Genomic DNA, 14120 nt, shown 5'->3' with positions numbered 1-14120 from the left:
CCCCTGAGACAAACCTGATTTAAGCACGTGTTTCGTGAGGGAGCAGCTGGGCAGTGCCCGGAACCAGCCCGGTCCGTTACCAGCACTCCTGAGCGCGCGCCCCTCCCTCCAGCACCGCCCAGGCGGTCCCTCCCCGCTGTCCCGGGGGTCGCGCGCCCCTCACCGCCCGCGTGCTCCCGCCCCTCTCGCTGAGAGGAGGCGTGCTCTTTCCCAGTCCCTCTCCGTGCTCCTGCTGGGGGAGCCGAAGGAATTACACTTTCCTGGAAACAAGGAGATGTTTCTTCCGTCGGTTCCCCGAGGCACGCTACTCCACCAAGACCACGTGAGTACCGCGAGTATCCATTCCAGAAGGATGTTGCGGCGGCTTTTTTTTCGGACTGGAAAAAAAAAAATCCTCGGTGGCTTCAGTTGCAGTACATACAGTGCCCGCAGAGCCAACGGGTTCGGCCGGCTCGGAAAGCGGCGCTGTGCCTGCTGAGCGCGGCAGGCACATGGGGCCGAGGGGTGTCAGCTGTGAGTGGGGGTGGCTGGTAGGCTCCCTGCAGCTGTTCGTGCCTTCTGAGAGCAAACGCGTGTATTTAGCGCTTAGAAATGGGTTTTCGTGAGGGTTGTGCAGCTGTGCTTCAGTGAAGAGAGGCGCGCGCACACACACCACACAACCTAAAAAAGCGAAGTGCGTCTGTACTGCTGAGAACACAGCTTCCTGTTTGTTTCTCTGAGTTGAGTCGCTAGATGTAGCTATGTCAGCTGTAGAGCTAGATGCAAGCGTGAAAGTAAATACGTAAATGAAATAATTTGCTATTAAAACTCACAAAAAACTATTTAAAAACGGATTTCTGGAGTACATGGACTTAATCTAAAATTTAAAAATGGGAGTAAGCTTCAGAGTCACTTCAAGCGTCTTGAATGTTTTGGGGTAATCATGGAACTTGTGTAGAGCCCTATGTCAGACTGTATCACAATGGGAGTGAGGCACTAATTTGCCAGGGCATCAGAACAGAGTTTTAAAATGAAAACAAATGTAGGTCAGACTGTAAATGTTGCTAGGGAATGCTGTAGTGTTAGGAGTTACTTCTGCACTGATACTTATTGTTACTTAAGCTCTGGTTTTGGCTTGTCTGTGCTTTATCTAGTGTGCAATGTTTCCTTGTAACTGATGAAAGTAATACATTTATTTTATTCATTTTATTCATATCCAGAATAGAAATGTAAATGATTAAATTCCACATTTTCAGGATAGTTCAGCCTAGCTGACCATAAATTAATCCAAAGAAGTAGATAAAAGTACAAGTTGTGGTTTTTTTTTTTTTTTTTTTTTTTTTTAGTATTCTCTAGGCTTTTCAATGTCTTCCTTTTAGACTTTTGCTCCACTACCTTGGGGATGTTTGGAAGGATGAATTGCATAATTGGTTTCTACGTTCTCCCAAGAGGTCATATCTAATGCTTGTAGAATCTTGTTACAAAAGTTAATTAAAGTATCTTGAACACATTTTCATTTGCAGTAACAAAGGTTAGATTAATAAGTTAAAAATGTCTGAGCTACAGTTGAGAAATGCATCAGTTACAGTTTGTAACCTAAGTCTTGTATTTGGTTAATAAATTGCATGTTTAAAGATGTGGAAAATTAACCAAACATGAAAGGAAGAGAAAGTAAACAAGAGAGGTGACATATTAGAATATATGTAAAGAAAAAGTGAGAAAGGTCATTTTTTTCTAAACTAAACAGCAATTATTTATCAACAGACTTGTACCATACCAAAAGGCAGTAGAAGTCACTTTCTTTACAGGAGAAATATTTTAATCCTGAGGTTTTTGTCTTCATGGAAAAGGAAGGACGCACTTCTGTGATTAAAAATACCACACATATATCTGAAGGCATGAACAATGCACAGATATTTTGAAAATATCTAGGAAAAATTTTTATAGTTACATTATAAGAAAAAAGAGCTGGATAAAGTAGAGTTAAAGGTGAATTTGTACGTAAAGGAACTGTGAAATAAAATCTGGCCAATTATTTAGAATACAGTTCAGTAGCTTAGGGAAATTGTTAAGAAGTGTCCTGTTGCTAGAAATCTAAATTACCTGCAGTAATATGATGAATATAGTGATGAAAAAAAGAGCCGTTCCCAACCACAAAACCAAAGATTTAATGGGTCTTTTCTCGTCAAATCACCTGCAGTGTTTGTCTTGAATAGCTCTGTCAGGTTCTCTCATTCTCAATTTTTTCCCTACCATGAATTTTCAGATTCTGAATTTACTGGGCAGGATTTATGAGATTTACACGGCTGAAATACTGTATCTGCTGCCTTCAAGACAGTTGAAATGAGAATTATAATCTACATGGGTGGTTCAAGGCTTGTGTGCACTTGTTCAACAAGTGTTGCTGGCAGACAAATCGTTTCCTCTATTATTATTAAATACAGTTAAAATAGGTGGAGGAGGAGACCTCTGGTGGAGGAAATTTGCTAAACAACAGGTTTGTTACACTGGAAAATCAGGAGATAAAATACAGTAAAACAGGATAAATTAGGTATTTTACAAACCCTAAATATGGATTATATAAAAATTCTGCTGTAAATCTAAGTAGCTATGAGCTTTCCCTGGAGTATTGTTAGGCTTTTTTTCTTGTTCTCTTGAAATAGGGCTGTCACAATTTCTGATCCTGGAAGTCTAGAACAAGTTCAGACATGAAATAAAAATAAACCCTGAGAGATAGGATTGTGTTGGATAACATCATATTTTAATTTTAAGAAGCAAATATGAATCAAGTTAAATTTCTCTTTAATATCATATTCTTTTTACTCCTTTTTATCTCAGGTGCTAGGTAGTTTCTTGGATAGATGGCAGTTTGATCAGTATTTGAAGATTTGTAACAGAAATAAATGAAAATGCGTGAAGAAATTGAGAAACAAGGGTTAAAACGGTGATCCAAAATGATATCAATGAGGAACGCTGTTCCCAGTTCTCTGTTGATTTCAGAGTAAAATCATTTATGGAGACCAGAAAGCTTGCCTTGTCCTAAGAGAATAGCTCTGGGCAGCAGACACTGCAGTGCTGTTTCTAGTTCTGTGTAAGTAAACACTGCAACTATTGTTAACATTGATTGTTGTGTGTTTCTTTCTATGACTAAAAAGTACCCACTTTCAGAAGAAATTGAAAGAATGGAAAGAATAAGTTGTGCTTCAAAACCCCTTTATTTATGTCATTTCAAGATTTTCTATCAAATTTTACGAAACATCAGAAGCATGGCATTTTTAGGACTATTGAATGATGTTTGGTTGCAAAAGGATCGTTAGGACTAATCCACATGTGGTCATTTTCATCCTTATACCTGAATGATCACTTCAGTCAGATTCTTCAGATTATTTTGTCAACAGCATTATGAAATAGCTTGCAGAAAAACATAATTCTGTTGAATGATCACAACAACAGATGATCGCAAACAGCTTCCACTCTGTGCCTCTGCCGTTAGAGTTCATGACGGGCACTTCATCTGATCAGCAACAAACAGGAGCCAGGAGGGTGGTGTTCTTTGTTGGGAACTGGTCTCTGACTCATGAAAATCATTAAGCTGGATGTTTATGCAAAGCTTTATAAAGGAATGCAAAGGGATGAGTAGAAATACCAGCTTTATTTTTAAATGCCTTCCAGAATCCGCCCTGTAACACTTGCACATAAACTCTTACACGTTCTAAGTGCAAAGTGCTGTGAGAATGTCAGCTTAGCTCCAGCAGGTGTGGCTGCGCTGCGGGAGCAGACGTGCTTCAGGCAGCGATGGGCACTGGGTTTGCAGCTGAGCTGTGAGCACCGCGCCACCTCGCTGACCCCTCTGCAACCTGAGAATGCTCCTAGAAACAAATGCAAGAAAAAGGATATGAAAAGCAAATATACCGGGAACATGACAATGGGCTGAATTTCGTTGTTTTTATTTTTTTTTTAATTTATTTTTTTATTTTATGTCTCTATGCAGACGAGAGCGAGCACGAGCCGAATGCACGAGGCGGCGGCCGTTGGGGGCGTGTGAGGATAGGTGGGGGCGGGAAATGTGCCCCGCAGGTGCGGTGCTGGGACGGGCGGGGTAAGTCATGAGGGGCCCCGAACGCAGTGAGAAGGGAAAGAAGGAAAGAGTGCATCTCTCCCTTACCTACCCTCTATGGTGCATGAGGAGGAGAGAAAACATAAAACAGAGGGAAAGGCTGTGGTAGTAGCAAGATGGTTTTCTCTTAAGGAATTGTCTGCAGCAGAGATGAAGTATGAAGGAGAAGCAGGCTGCAGTTCTCACAGGTGCTGCAAGTTTTGCAATAACAACAAAGGGAAAAAAAAGGCAAAAAGATGCAAAGAAGCTCTAAAAAGTGCTTTCTGATAAGAATGTCTCTGAAAAGAGACTTTTTTTCTTTCTTCCCCAGCTAGGGAGTGGAGCCATCAGTGCATTCTCTGTGAGAGGTCCTCTCCTAGGATGATCCTGGAGATGTTTTCCAACCTTGGTGATTCTTTGAAATATTTGAGAAGGTGAGGAGAGAAGATAGACTGCTTTAAAGTATAGTACCCACACAGATCTTGCTGGAGATGTGCAGAGAAGGAGAGATGATAGGGTTCCACTGTGAATGAGGAGGTGAAAAAACACGTTTGGGCAAAGGATGGAATGCGACAGAAACAGTGGAAGATAAAGGCCCATTTTGTTCATGGGCTGAGAAATTTGACTTCATGTGGAAGGTAAGCAGAATCATGTACCTGTGATAGTGCAAATATGGAGGGAAGATATATTAAAAAAAAAAAAAAAAAAAAGAAAAAGGAGGGGCAACAAACCCATAAAACTAGGGTATGAAAGTATTTGACCTCGTTTATGTGAAACTAATGCATCAAAGTCTGTAAATAGAAGTAATTGCAACTCTTAGTGAGTTCTCAAGGCTCTCATCAGAGATTTTTGATCTTTCCATGCCTCATCCTTGGAAATAGTTGTTCACAAATGTGTGTGCTGCCTAAAAGAGATGATGTGAATAAGACATGATTGTAAAGAGAGGGATATTCTTCTCTGTTAAGATAGCTCTTACAAAAGTCAAGAGATATGATCAAATTCTTCATTGAGCTGAATGCCTGATTGCAACACTGTTTTTTCTGTGCCAAGATATAACACCTGTGGTGTCCACAATCACTTTTATCTTTCCAAGAATCACATTTAAAAATACACATATTGCTCATGAGGTGTTTCTTATTAATACTCTATTAGTCTGCATTCATAAATCTTACCAATTAATTACTTTATGGCAATTTTATGTTTGCTACCTCTTATGCAAGCCTGGCTTCATAGTTGTAAAAGAATATTTTGAAATTATTTCTGAACTTCAAATATATCTATTCTAGTGTTTTGAAATATATACCATTTTTTTTCCTTGTGCTTTACTTTTATCTATATTTTACATTTTATCATAAAACATATGTATTACTTTCACTGGGAACAAAAAAGTGACCACTAAATGCACACGTTGGCAAATTTACAAATTCTGAGAAAAAGCGGGGGGAAAATTGTGAAAAGTAAATTTTTTTTTTTTTCAAGAAAAACAAAGACTCAGTACCAAAGTTCTCAACATCATAGACTATGTTAAAAATGCATTGAATAACCTATAATTAACTTGTAAATGAAAAATTATAGGTTAAAATAATGTAGTGATTATGCTTACTAGCTTGTCTTACAAGCTTTATTTTCTTATACCACTAGATGGCAATCCAGCACAAACTTTTGAAGATCAGTTAGAGGGAAAAAGGACAAAGGTATTTTACATTTTTCTGTTTTTCTTGTTTTATTACCATGTTTCTAACAATAATAGAAATATCTGTGTATCCAGGCTTCACATTAATTTCTGAAAGGACTGGAAAAAGTTTAGATGAGGTTTAGGAATATGTGTAATTAAAAATACAACAACAACAAAAAAAAACCCCAAACTGTTTTTCCATTGAATTACTCTCAAGAAACTTCTGATGACTATATTCCTCATCTTGACTACTTAAGATCTTGTATTTTCCACTCTTAGTTGTATTGAATTCCTTTAGAAGAAACTAAAAAACTGGAATGTGTTAAGGGCAAGTTCATGGGGAAAAAAGAAAACAAAACCTTTTTCTACTGTGACTGGAATGTTAACTTACACTAAGATCTGGTGTTTGTGTGCTGGATGAGTAGCTGACTGCCTCATTGCATAGCCTAAAAATGTCCAGCATAGCAAATTTGAAAACTGAGGTTTTTTTTGTGAAAGAATTAACGTGCTTCCTCTTAATAGCTTTTTGAAATTGTTTCTATACATATTTTGGTATGAAGTGGAGCATTAGGTATGCAGAGAGTTTGGTATTGGAGGACCCTGGAGAGATTATGTAGTGTTGTCTGCTTGCTTTAGATACAAAAAACATTGACTGAGAATGAATAATAATTCATCAAGATTTAAATATATTTCTGATATTTTAACATAAATGGTTGTGAAAGGAAACATACTATTGCAATGTCTTGTGATCAAGCAGTTTTCATTTCTACTTGAACTGAGCAGAATGAGCAGAACATTTTGTAAGTAATGCAATAATTGTCTAATGTTAAGCTAAAATGTTCCTATATTAAGTTTCTAGTAGAATCTCAGAATCATGATTTTTTTTTTTCCCCTCTAGAATCAAAGTTAGGAATAATCAAGGAAATAAAGTGTAACAGGTGAAAATGAAATCAGCAAACTTTGACGTAGCTGTAAATAACCTAAGTTTTCAATTATATTCTAATAGAGTACCTATATTATATATACATGATTTATTAATTTGCAGCATGCACTGCCATTTAAAAAAGTACAGAAATACTAACTCAAATAAAAAAAAGTTGATGATAAAGGGTCAAATTTCTGACTTGAGTTTTAATCACCCAGTCCTACAGTTTCTTTTAAAATACAGAGAGCTTATAGATGCCTGGATCTTTTTCTTTCTTGCTAATCTTTGTTGCTGGAAAAAGACCAAAGCTCACAGCACTACAGTTTTATCATTGTATTAGAGTATTTTGTTCCTGTTCAATGAACTCTGCAGTATCAGACCTTGTGAATTTTTTTAATGTGCTTTAAAATTGTGTTTCAAAAGTATTAATACTCTTTAAATGCTTGGCAAAGAACCAAAATAGTTGATTCTGAAAAGAAAACAAAATGTATATAGGTGAACCTGTAAGTTGGTGCAGAGAACCTTTTAAAGTATCATCTAGGTTTTAGCTTTTAGATCTGTTATTGTCAGTGGAACATACAGCTTTGATTTCACACCCACCAGATAGTCAGGTAACTGATGTTTTAACCTCCACTTTTGAAATTGTCATGTTGCATGTATTTACCATTAGAGTTTTTGTAAATATCTTCTAATATATTTTTGGCCAATCTTAAGTAGTGTAAGTCAATATTTTGAAAGGTAAAATATACACTGGGGAAAAAAAAAAGTGATCTACATTCAAATATTCCTTTGTTATAGCAGGAAGGTTGTTTGCTCTTTTATAAACTTTTGTGTTGCCAGGCTACTGCTGCTGTAAAAGTTTCAAACATTGAATTGTTTGGTGGCAGCAACAATGAATTCTGCCAAAAGTTAACTTAAAGTCAGGAACTCATGTGAAGAGTTAGCTTGAATGTAAGAAGAAGGAACTTCCATGTGTTATAAAATAAGGAGACAGTATGCTTGTGCTGAAAACAGAAAACAGCTTTCTCTTAAATTGTCTTGTTCCTTTCAACTTCGTAGATGAGTTATTTTTGACAACTTTAAAGTGCAAGAAAGTGTCCAGAATGATGTGTTCAGCATCAAAAGTACTGATGTACAGGTTTAAAAATGATCAACACAAATATGTTATCATAAAATACATAATGATTCCAACTCAGTTTGTTTGACCTTTGCAGCTTTCTTGGTGGAATACTCCACCTCACAGCCATCTCCAATAACGCAGAGTCACTGTATATCTACATGCTGTGTGTGATGTGTAACCCTTTTGGATTGATTTACTGCAGTGGCCTGAAATAATTTTCTTTCTGCCATGACTTCTGTTAATCAATTCTTTTTTTTTTTCTTTTTTTTTCTTTTCTTTTTTCCCCCTCTTTTATATACAGGTTTTTACAGACAGGTTGGTATTAGGAAGTTGAAAATGTGAAGCATTATACGTCATGTAAATAAGACTTCTGATTAGATGTAGATCCACAGACAGCCAAATCTCAATCACAGAACAATGGGGAAATCCTGGAAAAAAACACAGTTATGTCTTGAGAAGATGTATATTTCATTAAGCTGTAGCAGTTAAATATTTTGCTTGTTAAAGGTGTAGGCATAGCACCAAGCAGAATAAAGTCCTAAGAAATAAAAGAGCTATTAAATAGCTTTGCAATTTATCTGATGATTTAAAAAAAAAAAAAATCTAGTTGAAATATTTTGTTTTCTGGGTCAAGTAATTATTTCCCAAAAGAATGCACAGGCTGCTTTCTGAAACTAAGTACCAAGTGGAGGAAAAAAAAAAAAAAAAAAAAAAAAGTACTTACAAAAAGAAAAACCTGCAGATCAATTTTGACATGAGCCAAGATTTCAGATATCTGATATATCCTCTACATATTACAGTGCTAGAGGTATTCTTAGCATTCCTTTTTTTTCATATGCTTTGTCTTTTGTTTAGAAATACAAAGTGAGATCCTAGCATGTTGATGTATGTACTTAAATAAATACATTAACCTCTGTAGCTATGTTATTAGAACTTCCAGACATAGGTATTTATTTTACCTGATGTAAAGATAGTAATATTTTACTTTAGAAGTATATCAAAGTTTCATAGGAACCATTTTGGACAGAATACTAAGATATAGAGAAAAACACTTCAAAAGTTACATATTTTCTCCTTTGAGCTTGATTCAGGTAGATTAATCTCAGCTCTGCATGTTCAGAATTTTCTCTCTGAAAGTCTTACTCTGGTAAATAAAATCAAACTTCATCAGCAGATGTATTGAATTAAGTTGATTTCTACTTGTGAAGGAACACTTTTGTGTGTGTGTGTGAACATTTGCAATGAATCTTCTGACTAGCACTTATTTTCTCAATATGTTGAGTTTTCCTTGTTTATAATCTTTTGAAGAGAAGTAGCATGCCTTACAAAGTGTTTCCTTAAGGCTTCACTGAAAAGCTCTCCTTACATATGTGGACTGTGCTATGTGATACATGTATCAAATCCGTGTAAATATTTGGGTAAGTAGACCCCTCTCTACCTAATCTGTTTTTCACTATAGGCTGAAGTGGCTAGTGGCTTGCTTTGGCTTTAGGAAGTTTTCTGTAGACTTCAGATGAATTTTTGGGGGTAACTATATAATTAGTCTTTAGAGGATCTCTTGAGTTTTGCCCTTTTTGTTTATGAGGAAAGAGGAGAAAACAGTAATTCAACAGCAACTGGAATCTAAAAGAAAAAAAAAAAACAACACAACACAACAGAAACATTCAGGGCAGCAACCAAATCGGTTTTCTGACACATATCTTTTGAAAAATATTTTTCTGCCACACTGCCCCTGACTTGCACAAAACTATGAGTTGTGTGCTTACAGCAGAAAAAAAAAATGATGGGGCGGAGGAAGAGATGGACTGCCAGGGCTTTGGCTGGCCTGACTTGCTGTGTCACATGGAAGCTTTGGAGTTGTTTCTGTTGCCAAGTAATGTGATCATCATTATTTTTTGACAGGGTTTCTCAGGGTGGTGAGAGAGAGTGAAACATTTTTCAAAGTGTTTTGCCTGTTGAAGAAGATAAACTGTTGAGCATCTTGTGGTTTAGCTTGTGTCTACGTTAATTTTTATTAGGGAAAAATCACAGTAGTATTTTTGGTGGTAGGGGCAATGTGTTCTGGGTCCCGTGTCTGAAGGACAGTTGCATGTGAGTGTATTTGTTTGTGGATAAACTGTTACCTACGTCCATTTTTCTGCTGTGAAACTTTTGTCTTTTGCCAAGTTATTCTCCCAGTACCTTAATGCCTCAGTTTTTCATTTGTAAAACAAAACCATGATGTTACTCAGAAGAGGATTGCGTGCATGCAATATTCTTTGCAAAAGCACATACTGATTTCAAATATAGACGTCACAAATTTTGGGTACGGAATGTGTGAGTAGGCTGTGTTTGCAATCCTGTCATGAAATGTAAGATCATATACTGAATTGGCTGGCTAGATTAATACTCTTATCTCCTGTTTCCATGCTTCCTTTCTCTTTTCCTCCCTTTACTCTAGTATATTTGGTACTGCTATGTGCTTTTCCCCCCTTGCTGATTTACTAATGTTGAACCATTTTCATTAGTAACAAATTAAAGTCAAGTTAAATAATGGATAACAGTTATTTCAAGTGGCATTTTAACATGTGTGCTGGATAGGTTTTGAACTGAATTTACACCATCTTCTATGCATATTTACATGCAGTTTTGAAATGCTACAAATAAAATCTTTGTGGTCCATAGGATATTTATCTAAATGCTATCTAAAAAGATAGCAAAAATAACTACACAGAGTAGGTTCAGATCATTGAGTCATTTTAGAAATCAGATTTGCAGCTGCTTATGCAGAGAAGAAGAAAAAAAGGTGGTTATTGCAAGCAAGCTGAAAACATCTGCTGTCAAAATCAGCTTGTAAAATCAGCATGTCCTATGATGATTTGCATCTTTCTGCCGCACAAATCAGTAAAAAAAAAACAAACAAACAAACAAAAAAAACCTGAGTTGCCAAATTTGATACATTTCAGTGCAGAATTGGGTATCCTAGTCTGTGAAAATGGAAGTGTAAGCTCTGCTTTCATTAACAGTTCAGCATTATTGCTGTTATGTCTGAATTGTATGGGAAATAAAAAATAAATCAAACGACCACGAGCTAAACATCCATTCAGTGCTTCCTGCAATACCTTAACAATAGGGTATTTATTTATTTATATATGTATTTGCCTCTAGGGTAGAGAGTTAAGAGAGAAAAGGAAAGGAATTGCTTGCTATGAGCTGGAAAAGCAGCACAGTTGGTTCTGGCAGTGAGGGGGTTGACTGACAGTCTGCAGTGCAGTGGAGTTTGCTGAGCTCCCTATATGGCTGTGGATTAGCTATATGCTAATACTGATAGGAGAAGAGGAGCTGTACTGAGCGCAGAGAGCTGCCGGTGGAGGCGATCAGAGTCTTAGCAGAGCTGCCTCCTCAAGAGCCATGGCTGAAGGGGGTGAAGGAGGAGAAGATGAAATACAGTTCCTACGAACTGTAAGTATCTGCTTTTTATTGGTCATGTAGTATGTGATTTTATGTCTTGTGTCTTATTCCTTTTCTGCTGTATTAAAAATAGTGGGTTTTTTTCTGTTCTGGGCTTTGCCAAATTGAAAAATTGATTTAGTCAGTGGGGGAAAAAAAAGCAAAAATACAGGCTTTAATAACATCAGGCAATCTCAGTGTGTTCTTCCTTGAATCTGCTCAATAGCCAGTTAGGCATAGGGAGACCTATTTCCGCTGTAATTCCCTATGTCTGAAGCATCCTTGTCAACTTTGTACTTGGGTTTCTAAATGCAGCATGCCAAATATCTGACCTCTGAAACTTCTGTCTAGGTTAGATTTCACTGACATTAACAGAAGCTTTGCAAATAGGAGAGCCTGAAAATGATGAATAATCCAAGCAAGCCCTTGATGACCTCTTCCAATAAACATGCACACAGAAGCACATTTGTGCATAGGGAATACCAACAGATGTCAAAGTCAGGGCTCTGCAAATATTCTGGGATCTTTTCTCTGCTTAAAAGAGGCTTATTTTAAGACGGCATAAGGATTTATTTGGGAAGGGGTGTTAATTAGTGAAATACCTTTCACTCAGTGTAATTTTCTAAAAAGAAACCTCACACCATTCTTTCCTAAGGCTTTACACAATTCTAGTATGACAACCAATTTGGACTTATAAGCAAGTAGTGTTCATACATTAATGTGTAGAAAGAAGATAATGTCCCTTTCATATATCATCTTGTTTCATTCATTATGTTTACCTTGCATGACTAAGAGTGTTTTGTTGTGTAACTAACATGAAAAAAAAATGATATGCGTATTCCCTTCTCTTTCCATACTACCTTCACATTCATCATGAGTAATGTTCCAGAAACACTCCCCTAGAGTTGATATAACTTCAAATTGGTAAGATTCTAAAATAAAACATCTTAAGTGCCCAAAATAAGAGATTGCAAGCCTAATTTCTAGGAGGCTGGGAAAAATTTTTTCTGGCAATAAAAGGTTGGAGAGTGGTGATAGTTGGTGCTGTTTATACAAATTGTTCAGGTGTGATAAAATGTCATTTGCACTTGTAAGCCTATGAGAATTCCAGTGTGAGAGGAGATGAATAATCACATGTAGAATCTTATCCAACATCCTTCCCCCTGACTTCACTTTTTAAAGAAGTACCTGTGTTATGTAGCCTAGTAGATTACTGTGCTTGTAGGAGATGGTGCCTTTATCTGAGGCTGGAGCTTTAAATGAATATCTTTTATCCTTTCACTTCTTAGGATGTTCCCTTAACTGAAGTCTTTCATATGATGAGGGGAGACAACTTTGTCTGTTGGTGGATAGCCTGTGCACTGCATGAGATGGCAATTAATGCTGCTGTAACCCATTGTTATGCTGGCAGAACTCTATTGTGCTTTTGTCCAACAGACAAAGTGCTAAATAGAGATTAAGAATAAATAAATAAGCAGCAAGTGAGGCTATGCAATAATGCTTATTTTACTTGATGAAAGGAAGTAGCGGTCTGGATTTCTACTTTGGAGAGCCCCAGCCTCTTTTCTGTGAATAGCCATATCAGTTACTGTTGCCTTATCTCAAGCTTCACCTTCATAAACAAAGGATCACTCATCATTTCACAACAATAAATTATTCCTTTCTTACTGCCTCAGCAATGTAAGTTTTCAGTACTTATTACTTACAGCTTTTATTGATGCCATGTGTGTACATGCAAACTTGAAGTACAGAAACTGTTTAGAATTCTTCCAGGGTCATTACTGATTGATCAGGAACTTCTGCAGATTAAAATATTTCTGGGAATTTGAATTGCTAATGAATATTTCCCGTACTTGCATAGCTGAGTCTTCTTTGGAAATCATTGACATTCCAATTCTTTTAGTTTTGAGACTTTAGGAAGAAGTGCTCTCGAGTGTTACAAGGAACGCACTGCTCTCAGAGAAAACTCTGTCATGGTGAGGTATAACAGAAGATTAAATCACTCTTGATCCTAAAAATACCATGGTCTTTTTTTTTTTTTTTTTTTTTTAATAGAGCAGAAGATTAACTCTTAACATGACACTTGTATTCATTTCTAGGGAGCAGTGAGTTTGTGGGCATATTAATAAATTTTGACAGCAAGCTATTCCCTATCACTTTCTGCTGCAAGACATTCCTCTTATTTGATTAATTTGTCAGCAATGAGAATGATAATGAACTTGAGAACTAATTCCAGGGGAGAGGACAGGAACACTTCCGTTGTCATAGTATTAGTGTTTATTTAGTATTCAATTCAGTCCTACTTCTTGTGTAACGTGTGTTGTGTGCTGGTATTACTTAAAATAATATACTGCTAATACATTGTTAATTTCCTTTCCTCTTTTTTGTTTTTCAACTTATCAGCTCAGGAAGAATATAAGTATGAACGCAATTTTTTTCCTTATCCCACTACCTTATTGCTTTTGTTCTGAAATCTTTTTTTCTTTTCTTTCTGTAAAAAGGCTTGGAATTGTTTCTCTAGTTTTTAGTTGGTGGCTTTTGTCTGCATTTGACTGGATATTAAGCGTATTTGAGCATACTTGTGTGTCATAAAAGTAAGGGCACAAATGTTAAGGACAAAGCACTTAATACTTGTGCGTAGTATGCAATACTGACATTTCTCAGTATGTTACCTTTGTAACATTTGTCTTTTAGGTGACTTTCCTTTACTTTTTGTTGCTCCTTCCTAAACTATGAATGCGTTAGAAACTTATGAAGGTAACATTTCGGCAGTGTTTGTGATAATAGGTATGTTAACCAGTGCTGTTTTGATCTGTTTTGATAATAATGTCTGGAAAATATGTGGAAAAAAACATTGTGATCCTTGGTAACATGTGTGAGTGACTGTAGAGCATTC

At 36.6% G+C, this 14120-nt stretch overlaps 1 protein-coding gene across 1 annotated transcript in view; it reads left to right on the top strand.

Moving 5' to 3' along the window:
• Positions 1-11185: 11185 nt before the first annotated feature.
• The window catches only part of RYR3 (ryanodine receptor 3), a gene marked incomplete at its 3' end in the record, with an annotated part of 190716 nt that continues 187781 nt past the window's right edge, over positions 11186-14120 (top strand). Inside the window, 1 exon segment of the mRNA NM_001303211.1 lies at positions 11186-11236. Coding sequence (NP_001290140.1) covers positions 11186-11236 — 51 coding nt within the window.

The sequence above is a fragment of the Meleagris gallopavo genome, chromosome 5 (genome assembly GCF_905368555.1).
Source record: "Meleagris gallopavo chromosome 5, MGAL_WU_HG_1.1, whole genome shotgun sequence".
Taxonomy (NCBI): domain Eukaryota; kingdom Metazoa; phylum Chordata; class Aves; order Galliformes; family Phasianidae; genus Meleagris; species Meleagris gallopavo.
This window is presented reverse-complemented; position numbering and strand designations above follow the sequence as displayed.